Source organism: Triplophysa rosa, linkage group LG1, assembly GCF_024868665.1.
Source record: "Triplophysa rosa linkage group LG1, Trosa_1v2, whole genome shotgun sequence".
NCBI classification, from domain to species: domain Eukaryota; kingdom Metazoa; phylum Chordata; class Actinopteri; order Cypriniformes; family Nemacheilidae; genus Triplophysa; species Triplophysa rosa.
In genome coordinates, this window is record NC_079890.1 from 23,806,377 (window position 1) to 23,826,264 (window position 19,888).

Consider the following 19,888-nt stretch of genomic DNA (forward strand, 5'->3'; position numbering starts at 1 on the left):
AGCTAAAACTACAGTCCACACTAAGCCAACAACATGCAGACTGATAAAGTTTTACTCTGCACTGACCATATGAAAATACTGAAAAACTAATACGAGCCTTGTTGTCAATAGTCAGAAACTTTATTGTAAACTGAAGATGAAAACAAAGTAGGAGAATCTCGACATTTTGCTTTGTAAACACGACAAACAGTGAAACGCAGCAAATGGGAACAAGAATATTCTGCAAATACATTCACACATGTAATGGAAGCAACAGGGAAGAACAGAAACAGAGGCTTTCCCTTAGATCTGAAGTTTCTTTTACAGAGAACTCAAATGGGACCAGTCACAGTATGGACATATAGCACGTGACAAACAAACAGGTTTTGGTATGTAGATATCTGAAAATATCACAGCATCCTTTACAATGTTGTTTTGTGTCAATCTTCTTTATAGAAAATGGGTTTCTGGGAGGATTTGGGAGGAATAGGTTTCTTTCAGTTATTTCTACATCACTGCTAATGTCTCTATTTTGAGAAACCTAACACACCAAATTATACCCCAGATTAAAAGAAAGCAAAGCATAAAGCTTTGGAAAAGTAATATCCTTCCAAAAGTCCATTTACTTCAAACAAACAAGCACAATTTTGCAGTTTGTCCACATACACAACTAGATTATTTATGATGTGGGATGTGCTTGAATTGCCAGAATTGTGCAGACGGAATTGATATTAGTGCACAATTAAAAAATTAAATTAAAAACAAAATAAAAAAATTTTCCTCAATGAGAATTATTGACATGACACTTTTTTCCCCAAAATATTTTCTTAGAAAATTGTATTGTGCAAATCACCAAGAAGATAAGACATATTTTACATGTAACTTTTTTATATTCATGACAATAAAAAACACCAAAAACAATGCATCATTTTAAACCACAGAACCCACTGAGGTGTCAACTTTTAACAACCTTTTCACAGGCTTCAATTCAGTGTCCCTCATGTGAATATATTTCTGAAATTAATTCCTGCCCAAACAATACTATTCCAGAGCCCTGATAATTTTTCCTTTGGCCAGTTTAAGTTAAAGATATACCCTGTCATTTTGGTATGCTATATTATTGACGATCACATGAGGGATTCACAGTGAATTAGTCAATAAAAAGGTACACATCACACTCATTTACTCATCTCACACAAGCACTGCACATCTCCCCAACACTAAACAAAAGGAGACGAAACTGAAAAAGCCAAGAAAGCCTGTTTAAGGCATCAGAGGTGATTTTTTTTACAATAAACAAATGCTGAGTAACTTATTGGCTGGCCTTTTCAGAAATAGCATAGTATGAATGAGGCTTGAAAGCCTGTTTCATATCTACATTCTACAAAAATAAAAAGAGAAAATATACTGTATATACAAGTAAATACATCATTTACATTAACATGAGGCTAGTTAAACAGACAAAGAATGTAGACTGAACACTCAAGATTGCAGTTTTACAGAGTCACAGACACAGAAATGGCCAAAACAGTTCTTCATGTTCATTAGCCTATTCGTACTTAAAATGGGAATGTCTAGAAACTAAACAAAATATGAACAGTGTGCTCAGCAACTATTTGACAAAATTTAAAGTAAAAAAGTAATAATTTCGGTTTCATAACTACTCTGGAGAATTTTCAATGACCCCTATAGATGCTTAATGATTGACTGACCCAGCTTGAACTTTACATTCATTTAACGTCACCGCACAACAAACGTGAAGCGTTGCGGAATAAACTGATCAGGTGCTCCAGTCCTGTTTTCACAGCCATTTTAACAATGTAAAAGTTTAGTCTCTGATCTACATACACCTACAATTCACTGAATGAGACTGAATGGGCGGAGCTAATACAGCATGAGAGCGATTGTACAAATATCACTGGTCAGGAATATAATAAAAAATCTGCCAATTGTTTCATCCATACACACCAGATGTTTAAAGGTTGTTTTCTTTACATGTTTGCCAGTGATGATTCAATAAAATAAGGCAAATATATAGAAATATAAGCATTGCAGCAATTACCAAGATAAACAATGCCTGTTCTTTGTTAAATTCTCTCCCAACAAGGGAAAAAAAACGTAGCGTAGCATTTGTAACATAGATAGTATAACATAGTATAACGTCAAAGGTCGTATGAAGTAGCAGAAGATTTAAGAACAGGAACAGGAAGTAAATCCCAAGATTGTGCCCCACCTTCTGACAACAACTATTTGGTGCATTTGACAACTGTGACAACAGAGAAACATTTCTCTGCTCGTTTACTTTTTGTGATTTTAAAGAGTGATTTAAAACCCATAGTGTCCATCTCTGAACTTTACCCACAAACTAAAACAAGCAGTCCAAACAGAAATGTTGTTAGGTAGGCTCCCCTGCCGTTTTATCATCCCAATACTTTTCCAATAATGTCAATATTTAAGTAAGGCACATGTTTGGGAGTTTCCTTTTAAATTCCCATTACTTAATTCTGTCATTTCCAACAAAACTGTCACAGTAAAGCATGAGGAAGCAAATAATAATTCCTCATTTATAACTGACCATCTGATCCTATTAACAAGTGCATGTAAACATAAATGGCAACGCACACAATGACAAGCTTATTTTTACAAAACTTACTTAACATCTCCAAACCAAAGCAGAAATTAACAGAGATGGTTTGATACAGACAACTTTTTGAATATCTGTCATTGTGAATATCCACATCTCGCTGCATATGCAGCATATGCCAGGTTTATCACATTTTGCTAAAAGATGAGTTTTTTTTTCAACTAACTGGATTTAATTCGCCTCATTTGCATAAGAATCAATTAATCTTGCATTAAAATAACTGTATGAAATATATACATGTTCAGTAAGACTCACAGCTGTGATCAGCGTCAGATTTTAAATATCTACAATTCTTGGGTTTATGTGCTAATATTGTAAGAATATATAATAAGAATATTGTTTTTATCTGTAAACTATTCCTTCAAGGGGCTAATGTGACACCCCTGCATATTGAGACTAATGTCTGCTTCATTGCAAGTGACAGACTAAAGTGAAAACAAAAATCAGTTTTTCAACTTGTATATATATATTTATCTCCTTTCAAAGGGTGCAGTCAAGAGGCTTTCGAATATGCAATAACGTTTTCTGATTTGAGAGAACTGAAATGAAAGCAACAAACATTTCTAACCGAATGACATCAAATCGGTTTCAATTGCAATCAATTATGAAAAACAGACTGGTTCACCAGCATTGACTGGAGTAGATGCTGGAGCTGATGAAAGCATTTAGCAATAAGTTTCAATGGTATGTACATGAGATGAGAAGATGGACATTACATATTCTACACTGCCTTTTAATGCTCTCTGATCAAATATCAATTTACTCTTAAAATCAAAGTCAATGAACCGTGATTCTCACAGAGTTTTCTGATGCCCGTTGGCAGCATGTTTTCCTGATTCTGAATCGGTCGTGCTGTTTGACAGATTCAATTTATCCAGACCTGAAACCCAGAAGACAGAAAATTTAGAACCCACAGATTTGCTTTTCCTCAATCTCTTTCACACTTCTCTAAATGCACAAAACTGTATTTAAACACCGAATCTAAAAAATCTAAAAGGCAAACGCAGAGCAGATATACACACAAAACAGGAAGACAATTACTGTCAAAATAAGATAGAAAATAGGAAGCCCTTTGGGGGTGAGGGTGATAGGATATCAAGCTGAATACATTACCAAGGGCTTTCAGAAGTTCTTCTCGCACGGCAGACGTGAACTTTCGCACCAGACACAATGTGGTTACCACAGCAAACAGAAGATTGTATGAAAGTACAATGTAGAAATTTCCAAGCCAATTAAATCGCCCGAAATCTCCCAAGAGATCAAATCTTGTTATTCCTGCAGAGGGTAAGAAACAGGGCATCTATTATGAGACGCATACCAAATGCCCAATTCTCTTTTAAAATGAGACTTTTAGAAATAGCGCATTACAGTATAGACAACGCTATTCACTGCCTCTTTCCCACCTCGACAAAAGCACAAAGGGCTGTCTTACAGCAGAAGAACAGACCATGCATACATTCACTCTTACTTAACCCCAGGCTGAATCACTTGGATAACCTTATTTTCCTTATAATTTTTCAGATATTGTTACCAAGCCAGACTCATTATTTCTTTGTTTGTTTTACTGTCATTTTGGAATACTTACAACCTTTAGCAAAGTCTCTTCCTTTATATTTATATACATTATTATCATCTTTCAACTGGAATAAATTATTCACATGCACAAGATTACCATTACTAAAAGCCAGCCAGTGAAATGTTTTAAACTGATGATGAGACATGTCAGTCTATAAAAAGCCTATAGAGAGACTGAAAGCACTACAGCTCCATCTTAAAGGAGTAATTCACCTTCAAAATGAAAATTCTGTCATCATTTACACGCCCTCTTGTCATTTCAAACCGGTATGACATTCTTCTGCAGAACACAAAAATGTTGGTAACAGGACAGCACAGCCCCCCATTCACTTCTATTGTAACCAATGCAAATGAATGGGGGGCTGTTAACAACATTCTTCAGAATATCTTCTTTTGTGTTCTGTGGAAGAAAGAAAGTCATACAGGTTTGAAATGACAAGAGGGTGACAAAATGACGACAGAATTTTCATTTTGAAGGTGAACTACTCCTTTAATCAGACTGCACGAACTTATAAAGCATATCTTTTCCCTCACATCTGAGACAAGCAGGTCCACGGCTTAACATCTGCTGTCATACTTCAGCCTCACACTGAAGTTTGTTTAGTGCCCATCACGCAAAACTGACTGAGAAGAAAAATCGAAAACAAAATGGACATCTTGCACTTTTATATAACTAAATGATGCACGACCCCGTGTGCATGTGCAAATGCAGTCTAATGTACCTCATTGATGTACAGTACACATGATAAAATAATAAACCCATATGGTTTTCATCATAAAAACGACAAATAAGATTGTTTAGCTATGCATTCTGTCTTATAAAGAAAACATTGCATTAACACGTTTTGAATTAAAAACATTAATATACTAATTTGTGCGAGATTCTTCTTTCCAATAGGATCCATTCAGTTTCTCCAAACATTTGGAATGCTTTGCTGAATGTTAATGAAAGTAGGGCTGTCAAACGATTCATTGCGATTAATCGCATCCAGAATTAAAAGGTTGTGTTTACAAGATATATGTCTGTGTACTGTGCAAATTAATTTTGTATTGATAAAAACATACTGTACTACACATATATGCAAATATTTAAGAAAAATATATAATACAAATGAATAAACATTTATATACAATTTAAATGATGGTAAATATAAATAAATACATGTAAATATTTCTAAATATGTATACATACAGTATATGTTTACGTGTATGTGTTTATAAATAAAAAATAATATACACAGTACACAGACATACTGTATATTGTGTAAACCAGGGTTGTACAAAATTCAGAACTGAATTGAGAATGACCCCTAAATTCCAATTAAATTCTTGAATTTGAATTGAGATTGCAAACAGGAAGCTGAATTGCAATTCAAATTCAAAATTGCAGGAAGTAGAATTGGAATTCTATAAAATTCAAAGAAATTCATGATACATAATTAAGGTGTATTTAACAATGAAGCTTTACAGTATATATTACATATGATTACAACATGAATTTCATACAGATATTATTGTATGGACTTTATGTACACAATACTTTATTATAGTAAATAGGCCTATTTTTTTACACAAATTAACATTAAAAACATACTCTATAAAACAGATCATTAAAATTGTAATAACTTTCAAATTGTGGAAAATGATAGGATAGCACTTAATTTCCCAGAATACCTTGCTGTATCCAAGTCTTTAAAATGGTTGACCAAACATTTAGGACCTTTTGTTTGGAGTTCACTCTAGTGAAATAAGATAATTGAGGGCCAGAGCTGGTTTGTACTTTGTTTTTTGTAATTACAGCAATATGCAAAATGATAACAAACGTAAAAGGACATCTGTGCTCGAGGAAGAAAAATGTATGTTAAAAGTATCACATTCTCACTGATATGTGATAAGAATGAATTTCTCTGAATTGCAATGAATTCAATTCCACTTCCTGTAATTCCAATTCCAATTTAATTCAACATCCTGTAGGGTGGAGTCAATTCACATTCAAATTCATTCATTTAATTGAATTAAATTCTGAAATTCGGAATTTTGCACAGCCCTGGTAAAAACACAAACTTTTATTCTGGATGCAATTAATCACTTGAAGGCCCTAAATTAAAGTTATTTTTCATCAATCATATGCATATAATTTATACTGCATAAGCTTTTATTACTGGGCACGTTGTTCTTTCCCCATCCCTTTGGGTTCTTCTCCAAATACCATTATAGCCTAACCTTTTCATGCACTACAACTAAATAAAAAAACAGGCTGACAGGCGTTGAATACTTTAAAAAACTTCAGCGTTTCCTATTCAAAATATATGCCTTCATCAAAACTGGCACAAAAAACAAGTCGAACGTGGTTAAAAGGGTCAAATCTGAAGCCCCAGGGCAAATATACATCCTGGATTGGACATGCATATTACCTTAATGCTCTACATTTTTTGAGAGATACTCTTGTATTCTCACCCCTTTCATATAGTAAATATCAGTCTGACATCCTTCTATTTTTACACACATAAGTGATACACAACACTGAAGCTCTGCCTGTTAAAATAGTTTGATATCTGTCAGTTAAAAAAACTCATTGAAAATGCCAATAAACTGAGTGAAGACTTAAAGAGTGTTTGGGGTGAGGGTCATTTACTGTCCGTGTAAAAGTCAATGTAGTCATACAAGTCTGTTTGCCTTTCCCACATTTTCAACAGGCTCCTGAAGTCTGTTTACGTATGTAAACACACACACACACACACACACACACACACACACACACACACACACCTTTAAGTATTCTCCATCTACATGTTAAGTGTCTTTTAATTTGTATGTGTAAGACTCTGAGGAAAGCTGATGAAGCTTTTTGGAGAAAAAAACGATTCCTTTCATCTATTCAAAACAGCATAGCATAACTGTTGATATTTTTCTGAGATTCCCAATGAGTCACTGCACACACATTCACACACACATACGCGCACACACACACACGCGCACACACACAAACGCGCACACACGTCTGGTTTATTATCTCCATGGGGACAGTCCATAGGCGTAATGTTTTTTATACTGTACAGACTGTATATTTTATCCCCTATCCCTAACCCTACCCCTAAACCTAAAGATCATAGAACACTTTTTGCATTTTTAGATTTTTAAAAAATATTGTTCTGTACAATTTATTAGCTTTTTTGCCCATGGGGACCTCAATTTTGGTCCCCACGGTGACATGAGTCCCCATGTGTTGATGTGCATTCAGGTTTAGGTCCCCACCAGGATATAAAAACATGACCACACACACACGCACGCGCACACACACACTATTTGAACAGCCGTGTCTGTGGCTTGCCATGTTGTTTATTGCAGCTATTGTGACGACTGCTTGTTCTTTTTCTGTCACTCCGTTCTTGTGTAAAATCTCTATGGCAAATCCTGCTGGAATGTAACTTGTTAAATCTTAACAGAGGAAATGAGTTTGTCAGCATGTGTGTATACGTTCTAGTGGGAAATGTATAAAAAACGGTGGTATCCATAAACAAAAAGTCCTGCTGCTGGCAACAAGATATACACAGGTGGTTATGAAGGACAGTGAACATACACATGGATCAAGAGGATCTTACCAAGCGTTCGAGACATGACAGGCAAGGCTGAGCTCAGCACTAGAATGGATACACAGCAACCAATGATCTATAAGAATTACAAAAGACAACCAAGTCAACATTTGCATCATTTTTCACATTGCAGAATATCCCATGAAACAAAAGAATTAAACAAAAACGATGTTTGAAGTTTTAGGTAAAAACACCAATTACGCAGAAAATTCGTCTCCCCAAGCATAATATATTTGTATTGGAAAACCCTACTGTTGTCATGGTAGTGTCATCCTTTCTGGGAGTGAGGTCCTGAAAGATGCGAAGACTATAGAAGCCAACCACAGATGAGACCATTAGATAACTGTTCATGAGTTAAGACGGTTCCACCAAATGCTTATTGTCTTGTAGGTCATTCTCATTTCACTCTAATAGACACCCATAACAATCATTCATATAGAGCTACATTAGATTTTTTTTACAGACAGCAAAGGATACAACATGAGAATGATTTCAACAACCGCCTGGGCAACTCCAAATGTGGATAAGGAGGCATTGCCAATATCTCTCTCCTGCAAAAAAAAGATTAAAAAAAAAAAGAATACAATTTGTAATAATAATAGTTCAAGTCACTGTCTATAGCTATTAAATACATAAACACAAATTTTCCATATACAATTTGATCCAACCACATAACAGTTTTTTATGCACACAAACAAGCAACCTCAATAATGTCTGATATGCACAGGTCAAAGTTCCGGACTGAGGAAATCCACTTAGAAAAATGACTGCATTAAGTAGACGTGTTTTAGCGATGTGCCCAATTCAAAGTCTCCTGTTACAACTGAAGCCGTGTAATCTAAATAAGACTACAGTGTTGACACCTCAATGCTTCAGGCAGTGAGGGCAGAAAAAAACGGCACAAATATTTGGAGCTGTTCTGAGTGAGCGCTATTATGAAAAATAAAACATATAAAGCTCAGATTAGCAGAGTTTCCCCTCTCACCAATGAGGACAGACAGAGTGAAATTGGCGAAGTAATGAATGGAAGCAGATGAAAGAAATCTTTTTAAATTCGCCGCCGCTCACACACGCATAATATGCGAGCAGGTGTTCAAACAAAAAAAGTTAAAAAAAAAAGACAGAAAAAAGGCAGCGGTGCTCTTACAGTAAGAGGCTGCACAGAATGAATGGCTGCCAAAAAGTAAGGGAAAAACGTGAAGGTGAAAGAAAGAAACCAAAACAAATGCTCCAGCAAACAAACTTTCTCATTCTCAGCCTTTAATATCTTTTGATGCCATTGACGTGATCCAAAGATTTGGGTTGGAATTATTACAATAAAAGACAACATTTATCTTACATACTTAAACAATGTAAAACAACTTCGGTCTATGCTTGACAAGTGAAAAAAAATTAAATCAATCATCGTAATGATGTGCATTTGACAGCTGACCAATTCAAAATCAACAGAGCATACAAAAATATTTATGACGATCTTTCCGACCGGATTACATCAAATCTGTGCCAAAACCGACACCAGATTTTATAACATCAGTCTTGTTTGGTGTTATTGATGACAGACCAGAAGAGTGTTTACATTGGTGATTTCAGATCAAAACACCTGCTTGTATGACTTTATTATGCTTATATTGAACAGTACAATGAACCACCTGGATAATGCAGATGATACATTGGCTGTGGCTGAATACAGTGTGATCAAATAAACAGATATATTAAAGTGATAGTTCCCCCAAAATGAAAATTCTATCATCATTTACTCACTCTCTTCTCATTTCAAACCTTTATGACTTCCTTCCTTCCTTCCGCAGAACACAAAAGAAGATATTTTGAAGAAAGTTGGTAACTGAACAGCACTGGACCCCATTCGCTTCTATTGTATGGGAACAAAACCAATGAAAGTGAATGGTTGCCGGTTAACAACATTCTTCAAAATATCTTCTTTTGTGTTCTGCGGAAGAAAGAGTCAAACAGGTTTCAAATGACAAGAGGGTGAGTAAATGATGACAGAATTTCCATTTTTGGAATATTTTGGAATAAAAACTACTCATCAACTTTTTGTAGACCAAAAACACACCAAGATAAATATTGTAAAATGCATCACATTTAAAACTCAAAATGAAACAGTTTGTGTCCAAAGATGACTCTTCATGTGTAATAATAAATACAGAGAGCTACTGTAACATTAACAGTACGGAGGGTTGATCTCTCCATCACAGTGATCACATGAGACTTTCATCATTTTCATAATTCTTGATACATGATTGTATGATATTATGAAGTGGACATTTCTGTATCCCAAATCTTTTTTGCTTGGAGCCGTGTCAGGTGTTTGTTAGCTCTGCTTAAACTCACTCAATCACAGGTGTTAGGAATGTGTGTATGACTGTGTATTTTCCTCTAGGTGTGTCCTAACTGCACTACATGTTTTGATGTGCCTCAGCTAATAATAGAAAAAACAAAAAACTTATATCCCTTCTCTCTTTTAGAGTAAGCAGTTTACTGACAAGACAGAAGCTAAATGTCATCTGTCGACTCCTGTCGAAAGTTCAGGGGTCAAAGGGAGAAATACGATATCTCGCACTTTTCCTCTCATCTTGTTTCTCGTTCCATCACTCCTTCTGCTTCGTATGACACGTGAGATATGAGTTCGCATGAGAAACGGACATTAATGAGGCTGTTTTTAGCATCGCCTATAATTCTGAATCCGTGGGGAGTGACAGCAATAAGACTTTTATTGCAGTCATTAGCATCAGTGCATCAGACAGCTTAATGCAAGCAGTGCCACCGCATTAGAACTCAGTACCTTATAGCCTAATTTTACGACACCCTGCCATATCTCGCCATCTCTGCGTTAACCTGGTTACCTTAACTCGCATCAATCTCCTAAGAATGTTGAGGAATTTTGGTCCACCCCAGCACATCCCATATGGACGTAAACCCGTCAACCAGGCGGACAGACACCGGTTGTCGTGGTTACGTGAGATCTTAGGCATGGCATGGGTCCAGCTCATCAAACGCATAAACCATTAACCAGCCTGTCAGGCAGGCCCTTCGTCTCTAAACACTGTGACAAGTGTAATTTGGGGGATTTTTAGTCAAGCATCATGCCAAGGCAAATATCTACACTATAAAATAAGTAGAATGTGGAACGCGCAATCTCACAGCAGCTCGAGAAAAGGATGTTTTGCGCATCCATTGTTAAAGGTCTAGTGTATGAAATTTAGTGACATCTAGCGGTGAGGTTGTGAATTGACTCCCTTTCGAGGCACTATGGTGGCTGACACAGGGCTAAGATGTCATCACGTTTTCGCTTCTTTTCCGAGATAACGTATTTACAAAACGCGCTCTGTAGAGCAGTTTGTCTGTTTAGAGCTACTGTAGAAACAACATGGCATATTTCATGCAAAGGGATCTGAGGTGTATGTAGATAGAAATAGCTCATTCTAAGGTCTTTATACATCTCTGAACACATACTGTAGTTATGTGTATTATTTTGCATTTCTGTCAACAGATCCTCCAAAAAATTACACACAGCACCTTTAAGGGATGAAAAACAGCTGCCATTAAGCAAAGGCGGAGGGTGGCAGTGATAAAGTATAGTGAAATGAGACCATCGTATAAAAGGGAAGAAAGACTGATAAAGAACAAAACAATATAGACCACTTCAGAGAACGTAAACAACGCTGGTCCAGAAGAACTTCCTGTTTCAGTTACACAAATGTTTGAACAGAATTCAACCAACAGAATATGTATTACCAAATCAAAACGTTAAACGAATTTCTAATTTAATTAATTTAATATATGATTTAATTATACAGTATTATAAATGAATCCGGAACTGCTGCTGGACTAGTCTTAACATCCTGGGAAGTTGTCTATAGGGCAGGAATTATTGTAGACCTGTAGTAGAATTCCTGTGGACAGCTAAAATCTTTACCTGCGCATGCACGAACGAGTTATAAACTGATTAAGATCCAAATTCAACTGTAATTACAGAAACGTTCTGTGCATAGTGAGGTAAACCTATGCTGCACAATGATGCAATAAAACAGCGGTTTAACTAAGCCAGGGTTTTTCCTGCATATAGAGAAATTGGAGGCGGCCGCCTCCGTCAAATGTTGTGCCGTCTCAGGCTCTCGCCAAAATTATGTTGCGAGTCTTCACAAGAAATGCTGCGTGCATTTAACAGACTGTCATTTGTAACTGCAGTTGCGACATTACGCCACAGTGGAGGCGCTGTTTCGTTATCAGCACACTGAGGCGCTAAAAAGAGTTGCAGAACAAGAGCCAGCCTGTGTTTCACGGCTGTTTGTTTTGCATCCAAGTACGTTTAATTTCTTGTAATTTCTTAAATTAACATGACGTACATCATTGTAATGTCTTTAGCTGTGCAGTTGGATCGTTGAATCAGCGTATACTGTACACAGCGAGTTCGCCAGTATGAACTCACATTGCGTTCAGAACGACTCGCACACGAATGACTCATTTGAACCGATTCATTTAAACTACTGAACTTTTCAGTCACTAGCGAATATAAGAGATTCTTGAATCATTTAAAGTGAACCACAGAGAATGAAAGATGTGAATGAGCTTTGCTCATTTAGAAAGACTGGTTAATTCAGTTGGCTATTGTGGGCTGAAAAGTTAGTTGAAATGATAAAATGCTTTATTTGATTAAAAAACATTTCAGTTTGGTTGAATAAAAGTAATGATTTATATAACTTAATTGTATTTTTTTATCTAATTTTATTAGAACTTTTAATGTCAAACTCAAAGTCACTTTGGTTAAGCCACTTAAAGGTACGGTAGTGTGTGTGTACAAGATCAGGATGGCACCACCTCCGCCTCATTTTGAGCCAGGAAAAACCCTGTAAGCATTAATGCTCAATGTACGACTTCTCAAAAAAAAAACGACACGAAATTTGCTTCCAGAGTCTCACACACGTAGACTGCATGAGCGCCTTTGAATTGACCTCAAGCAGATCAACGGGTGCAGCTCTGATAAAGAGCATCAAACAGCAGCAACATGATAGACATCTCGCCCAGCCTTTTCTTTTCCACACACACCTGAGCGTATCTGGAATTCAATTTGAGCTGACGCAAAGCTTGCGGACGGGACAAGAGAAAGAGAGGTGGCAACAAATGAGGAAAAGAGAGAGGGGTAGGCAAGATAACTAGTGAGTGAGGGCAACTGCAAAAAATCGATTTGTTTACATTCACGGGTTTGTTGAATTGCACTTTTCTTACCGATGAACCCTTGGGCAATGCCGTCTCGTCAACAAGCAGGTACACAATGTTCAGGGCAACCAGGAGAACAGAAATGGCCTGCAAGCAGCACAGATAAAAAACAAATATAAGCTCTATCAACATAATAACACGGAAACATGAAAAAAACAGCAGGGATGCAATAATGCATAAAGCACGGGCAGCGCTAAACAAACACGTACCGTTCCAGTGAGCAGGATCAGCATCACGATGGGGTAAAGCAGGTTCTTCTCCCAGGCTGAGGCCTTCTTTCTCCTTTCTAGAGGAGAGGTTGAGAGAAAGGATTGTAGCGCGCACACACCTCTGACTGACTGCAGAAGTGTTTAATGTGAACAAACTTTCAGCAGCTGTAAATTACACCCAATCCCTTTAATTAGTCACCTCCTCTCAGCAGTCTGACAGAAAAACTATTAAAGCATGAGATAAGGGTAACTACTGCAGGTGAAAGATCTGTGCTTCGGGGAGCAGATCTTTCAAATTATTATCTTACAATCAGCAAGAGCCATAAAATCAGATAAATGATGTAATGTATATTAATACAACTCATAGAAGATCTAATGACAGGTTTCAGGCTAATGCCTTGCACTATATAATTATCGGTTTATACAATAACTGCCTGTTATTTCTGTGTCGATTTTATGGAAATTTTACAAGCATATCTCACAATAAAGCAGCGATGGAGAAACCCAAACATTTTTTCTTCCATCCGGTTATAGTCTTCGTCATTCATGTGCAGCTCTGTCCTCTACTCTCTCCGTCTCTCGCGCTAAAACTGCTCAGCCTCAGAGTTTGGCAGGATTCCCTGCATATGCACCATGCTGCCTCTAAATTGATGACCTCACTTGGAGAGACAGCCACAATAAAGTTTGCATCACACTCCAATATCCTAAGTGCCTTTGTGGCCTCCTCTCCTTCCAACTGCTGGTCTCTCTGGAATCATTTATAATGCCCCAAAACATACAGCCCCATACCCTATCTGGCTCCGCTCCAAATGACCCTGTGAAAACCATTCAAATTCAAATATGTCTTAAGTAGCACGGGAACATTTTTAGTAATAGCCAAAAATACATTGTAAGGGGCAAAATTATCTTTTTCTTTTATGCCAAAAATCATTAGGATATTACTGTAAGTAAAGATCATGTTCCATGAAGATATTTTGTAAATTTCCTAATGTAAATATATCAAAACTTATGCTAAGGACTTCATTTGGACAACTTTAAAGACGATTTTCTCAATAATTTTTTGCACCATCAATGGAAATCTTATTTATTCAGCTTTCAGGCGATGTAAAAATGTCAATTTCGAAAAATTTACCTTTAAGACTGGTTTAGTTGTCCATATGTGCACGCTTTGCAATTCACCAATGTGAAGAGTGCCGCCATATTTTGTTAAATAATGTGAAAACACATCTCTCACCGAGTTTGTTCCTCTGATTGCGAATGTTGTCCAGTTCTTTGTAGAGATGCTGAGAGCTCCCGTGGAAATAAGAGTTGGCTGTTGTACCTGAGTGACAGACAAGGACAGAATGAGAAGCAGAAAAATAGTGTAACTATTAAATGTGTTTAACTTGGCTTATTATAAGCTCTAACATTCAAAGCTATGAAACATTAGTGATCAGTGAACATAAATCAATGATATGAACCTTGTCGGCTTTTAAGTGCCTATTTAACATATCAGATTGTTTGTCAAAGTCTGTCAAGAAATAAAAACAGATCGAGATCCATGACATTTAGTGATCTGGAAAGTAAAAAGCTAAAACAAAACTAGATGCCAGTAAAACCTCCTGCCAGCTTGTCACGCTGAGCGCAGGTGGTTGTTCAAGATCTAGACAGCCAAGGATAGATAGTGAAGTGAAGCTTATGGTCTTCAGAAAGATCTGTCACCACAACTGAACCATATCGACGTATACGATATATTTACAATCTTTATTTTTGGGATTTCCTGCACAGTAATTACAACAATTTCCAACCATTGAGAAATTGTTCTGTGCACAACACAACAATGCAGTTGAGTATCTAACATATTAAAGATGGGAGTCTAGGCCAGAGGTGTGCATGCTGAAACTGGTTCTAAAGGAAGATGGGACTGAGGTTTCCTCTGAACACAGAGCGTGTGTGTGTGTGTGTGTGTGTGTGTCGGGAGGTGTGAGAGGGCAAAACCAGAGAGGGGTTCTCCAGGAAAACCACAGACTTCTGTCTCATTCAGCTCTTATTTATCCGTTTTTTTCAGTGGTTGGTTTGCTCCTCAAAGCGGAGGATTGGTTTGCACAGCCTCGGGGGACACACACTGGCAGATCAGCAGCAATTAGTTCAGTGTTACACCATTACTGGCATGCAATAAAAACACAATCTTTCATCTTTCCACCGACATGAGGCTGAGGAGTCAATCACTTTGATCAAAACGTGATTACTGTTATGATGATTGTACCACGCCCTGTCTGGTAGAGGTTCAAGTTCATAAAGAAATGTATTCAAGGGAAAAAAACAAGCAGGTGTGTTCCAGATTGTGTACTTGTCCATACGAGTGATGTTTAGGGAAAACCTCTACCTTCCAACCAAATTGTGGGAACAATGTGATGGGAAATGTGATTATGAAGTGATCAGGACAGGATTGTTCTGCCAAATATGACTCAAATCTGCCCTGGAGGACCAATATAAGGTGAGTGTAAAATAAGAGTCAAGTATGAAAAACACAAAAGCATGAATAGGTATCTTTTTAGTCCAAGATGTTTAGCGGAATAACATTCTACCCTTAGATCTAGCATTTAAGTCCCCGTGAACCGGAAGTTGCAATCGTTTTTACTTCCATATTCAGACGCATTTCCAAGTGAAGCAAAATTTAGAATGAGAAAAAATTGTGGGCGTGGCTTGTTTTTAACTTCTAACTTGCGTCATTTGAGATGGGCCATTTCTCAATATCAAGAACGCAAAGAACTGACTTGTGTTCTCATGGAGAACACAGCCTCGGAAGAACAAACTTGGATGGATGCGCCGCAGTGCCTTCTGGGACTTCAAGCGGGTTCCATACGCACGCAAGGCTGCATTCGATGCATCCTTGATATCAAGAACACATCCGGGTACTTCCATGCGTTCTCTGTTCCTAATTGGGACTTTGATGGATATTGATGACGTAGAGCGAGAACACGAGGACACAAGACCGCTGAAGAACGCATATTGAGATACGGGCATGGATAGTCACTAGAGGGCGGAAATGCATTTTCAGATTTTAACTGAAGATTATGAGGGCACGTGAATTTTAAAAAAAGAGAATGGCCCATATTGGTAAGCTATTTACGATGTGCGCTGCAATATTTCATGAAAAAATAGGAATCATTATTTTCACTGGGACTCAAAGGGATAGTTCACCCCAAAATGACAATTCTGTCATCATTTACTCACCCTCTTGTCATTTCCAACTTGTATGACTTTCTTTCTTCTGCAGAACACAAAAAATATATATTTTGCAGAATGTTATTAACCGAACAACAGCAGTACCCATTTACTTCTATTGCATGGACACAAAACCAATGCAAATCAATTGTTCGGTTACCAACATTCTTCAAAATATCTCATACAGGTTTGAAATGACAAGAGGGTGAGAAAATGAGAACAAAACTGAAATGTCCCTTTAAATTCGTTTTGTTTTAAACTTTCTACTTGGAAAAAATCTATCATACTTCTAAAGACAATACAACAACATTTAAAACAAACAAGGTTGAAACGAAAAAAATTGCAACAACACACTGTCCGATTCAATTTGAGAAAAGATGTAGAAATCCCTTATTTCGTACAGTCCTTCGGTTGTGTTGATAAAGGTGATGCTCAGTAGCCATTCGGTAATGCTTCCAGAAAGTATGATGTCATTGTTTTCTAAAGACCTTTTCTTTACTCTGTTCTACATTACGTCAGATGTAATTATGCAAAGCAGAGAGCCATACGGTCGTGAGGAGGGTTTTCGCAAGGTCACCCTGCCACTGCGCATCTGGGCAATAGAGAAAAGCATAGCTAGAGCCAAGACAGAGGACAAACAAGCAAATATGCTTGCATAAACTCTAATGCACCTCAAGACTCCCACACAAACTACCCAAATATATTCCATACACAAAATGATATTCACACATAGCAATGCAACCAAAACGGCATTGCTACAAATTTAACATAATACAGCAAAAACACAAAGTTTTAATGAGATCATAGTGCACCAAAGCAATGGGCTTATTACTAATTAACACACCTTTCACTAATTAACCCATATAAAGGTCTGGAGGAGAACATGTGCAGACATGCATCATCTAAATGAAGTCACAGTCAGATAATTATTAGTTGATAGAGCCCAGATAAGAGCGACTCTCTTTCCCACGTTTAAGTTAATTTACCCCAGGCATCGCATTTACGGTACGAAAGAAGAAAAGACTGAAAATTCCTTAAATTCCTGATAAGGTGTCGGAGCCGATAGCCTCGTGGGCAGTGCTCTGACACATGGCGCAAGTGTGCCTCCGGTGAGTTCAAATCCGGGCTCGAGGTCCTGTGCCGATCCCGCACCCCTCACTCCACCCTACAATTTCCTGTCCACAACTCTACTGTCCTGTGAAATAAAGGCATAAAAAAGCCCAAAAATGTATAAAAAAATAAATTTTCTGATAAGGTGAATTCTCTCTCTTCTTACCGCCTGAGCGAGATCTTCCTATAACGCAGAGTCCTTGCGCTTGCCAAAACCGCATTCCGAATCACTAGCGGCCTTTTGTCACCCAATCACAGTGACTGCCACTACGGCTCACATCAAATAACAATCACAAAAATGACAATTATTTTATCAGGTGTTCAAAGCAAATCGGCCATTGATGCTAAAGCTACAGAACCAAACAACTAAATGAGAGACTATTGAAAGTCATCCATGGGATTTGGGCAACTGGGTACTATCAGTTCAGATGATCTGGCTTACCTCCGTGAATTCAATAGAAAAGCACATGCTCTGTGTTGACTGGCATCTGTACACTTTGTTACGTGCCTGAGTTGAAGCTAAAGTCGGGTTTGCCTTTAAACCTGAACACTTCCTGAATTGTGCAGAGTTTTGGGTAGGGGAATGACAGCCCGTTACATGAAAGGACAGATGTGAGATAAGCCTTGAACTCGAAGGAGACAAGAGGAAACTTGGTTTACATGAATTATATGGAACATTCATAACACTTAAGTTTAAAGGATACAGTGGAGACACTCTTAGTGTCAAGGACTTAATAAAGCAACTCAACTCGCTCACTGAACTGCAGATTATTATGTCTGAGTGTAAATGAACCATGACGGCGTCTTTTTGAAAGCGATGTTTAAAGCGCGAGTTTGTAAAGTTAGTGGAAGTTAAAGATGAAATCAGTCAAATCAAGTCATTTAAGGATAAATACTGGAAAGAGGCTAGGGGTCTGAGCCCCCATGCTGCAAAAACTAAATCCGGTAGGAAACACTGGAGGACATGCCAGGGTACGATTTTTCAGAAGATTTATGGTACAGAAGAGAGGTGCATGTGTGAGCGTTAAAGGAGGAGTGAGCAGCACTGTGTGGGAGGGTTACAAAGGGACATAACGGTTCCAGGACATGCGTTCAAATTTCAGGGTACACCTTAAATGCATGGATCAACCAAAAGCCTATGGATTTTCCCCATAGACTTTAGTAATATCGTAAAAGTAAGCTCTGTGATTAACAAAGGTTTATGATACTTACACGTTTTGTTTATCAAGATAATCAGATTAACACAACATTTGTGACTTTTGAAACCTAAATACAATCAGCAGAAGTATACAGTATAAACAGACTACACTACGGTCGCTCGATATCAACGTCACAACTAAGCCTCCGACAACTTTTTCGCACTTTAGTAAAAAGATGTTCACTGGTAAGCAAGTACTTTGTGAATAAATTTATCCATGTCCATGTTGCATCATTTGTGAGATTTATACGTGTTGACGTCTAAAGTCCAAAGTTGCTTTTAGCAACGTGTTAGCAACCGCCGTTTTAAATACACAAAGCATTCAAAATCACGAGCGGGTAATAACAGGTGTGTTGTATGTCATAGATTATATTTAGAGGTATTTGGTAACCACAGACCTATTTCAAGCGATTTGCCAAAACCCCATTAAAAAAAAAACATAGACTTTGGGACGATGGAACCGGAAATGCTAAAATCTGCTACCAGGGTTTCCATACAAAAATGTGTCATCCCTGCGGTACTCTATTGCTTAGCAGTAATTATGAGTTGTTATAAGGTCTTAATCCCCCCATATATTATTTTGCTGTCCTCCCACTGATCCGCTAACACTTGTTCAAAAATGTCATATAAAAGCACTAAAAAACCCATTTCTGTTTCAGGCTACATCATCTCTCCTGTCATTTATCTCCCTTTACATTCTTTTTCTCAAATACAGCTCAAGAGGTGCTATAAACTACAGGTGCAAATATTCTGCTGTCGTTCAGGTGACGCAAGAAAGCCCTTTTTTATACATCTGTCCATCATACAGAAAAAACAAACACTCACCATTGAGTCTACGCTGCAGGGCCTCTTCCTGCAGCTGAATACAATAAATCTGCTCATCCAGATCTTCTAAAATCTAAACAGAGAGAGAACAAAAGTGGATGCAGAATGACATCTTAGGACCTTAACAAGTGTACCTACAGCTGGTGTGTGCACACGTGTTGTACTTACTGTGGGTTTGACAAGTAACTGGCCCATCACAGTGAACATGCGTGACAGTCCCACTGGAGTACACACTGATGAGATAAGACAAGAAGCTGCTTTACACCGCACACACACGCACGCACTTGTGCTTTTCAACAGCAAGAGTATA

General features: G+C 37.6%; 1 protein-coding gene across 1 annotated transcript in view; it reads right to left on the reverse strand.

The window, feature by feature from the left end:
- Window positions 1-96: 96 nt before the first annotated feature.
- Window positions 97-19,888, reverse strand: part of lmbr1 (limb development membrane protein 1) — a 31,093-nt gene continuing 11,301 nt past the window's right edge. Inside the window, exons 8-17 of the mRNA XM_057331292.1 lie at window positions 19,747-19,811; window positions 19,579-19,651; window positions 14,473-14,559; window positions 13,239-13,315; window positions 13,039-13,116; window positions 8,269-8,342; window positions 8,044-8,134; window positions 7,801-7,867; window positions 3,737-3,898; window positions 97-3,503 (exon numbers count right to left, since the gene is read on the reverse strand). Coding sequence (XP_057187275.1) covers window positions 3,418-3,503; window positions 3,737-3,898; window positions 7,801-7,867; window positions 8,044-8,134; window positions 8,269-8,342; window positions 13,039-13,116; window positions 13,239-13,315; window positions 14,473-14,559; window positions 19,579-19,651; window positions 19,747-19,811 — 860 coding nt within the window. The 3' untranslated portion in view covers window positions 97-3,417. The remainder of the gene's footprint in view (window positions 3,504-3,736; window positions 3,899-7,800; window positions 7,868-8,043; window positions 8,135-8,268; window positions 8,343-13,038; window positions 13,117-13,238; window positions 13,316-14,472; window positions 14,560-19,578; window positions 19,652-19,746; window positions 19,812-19,888) is intronic.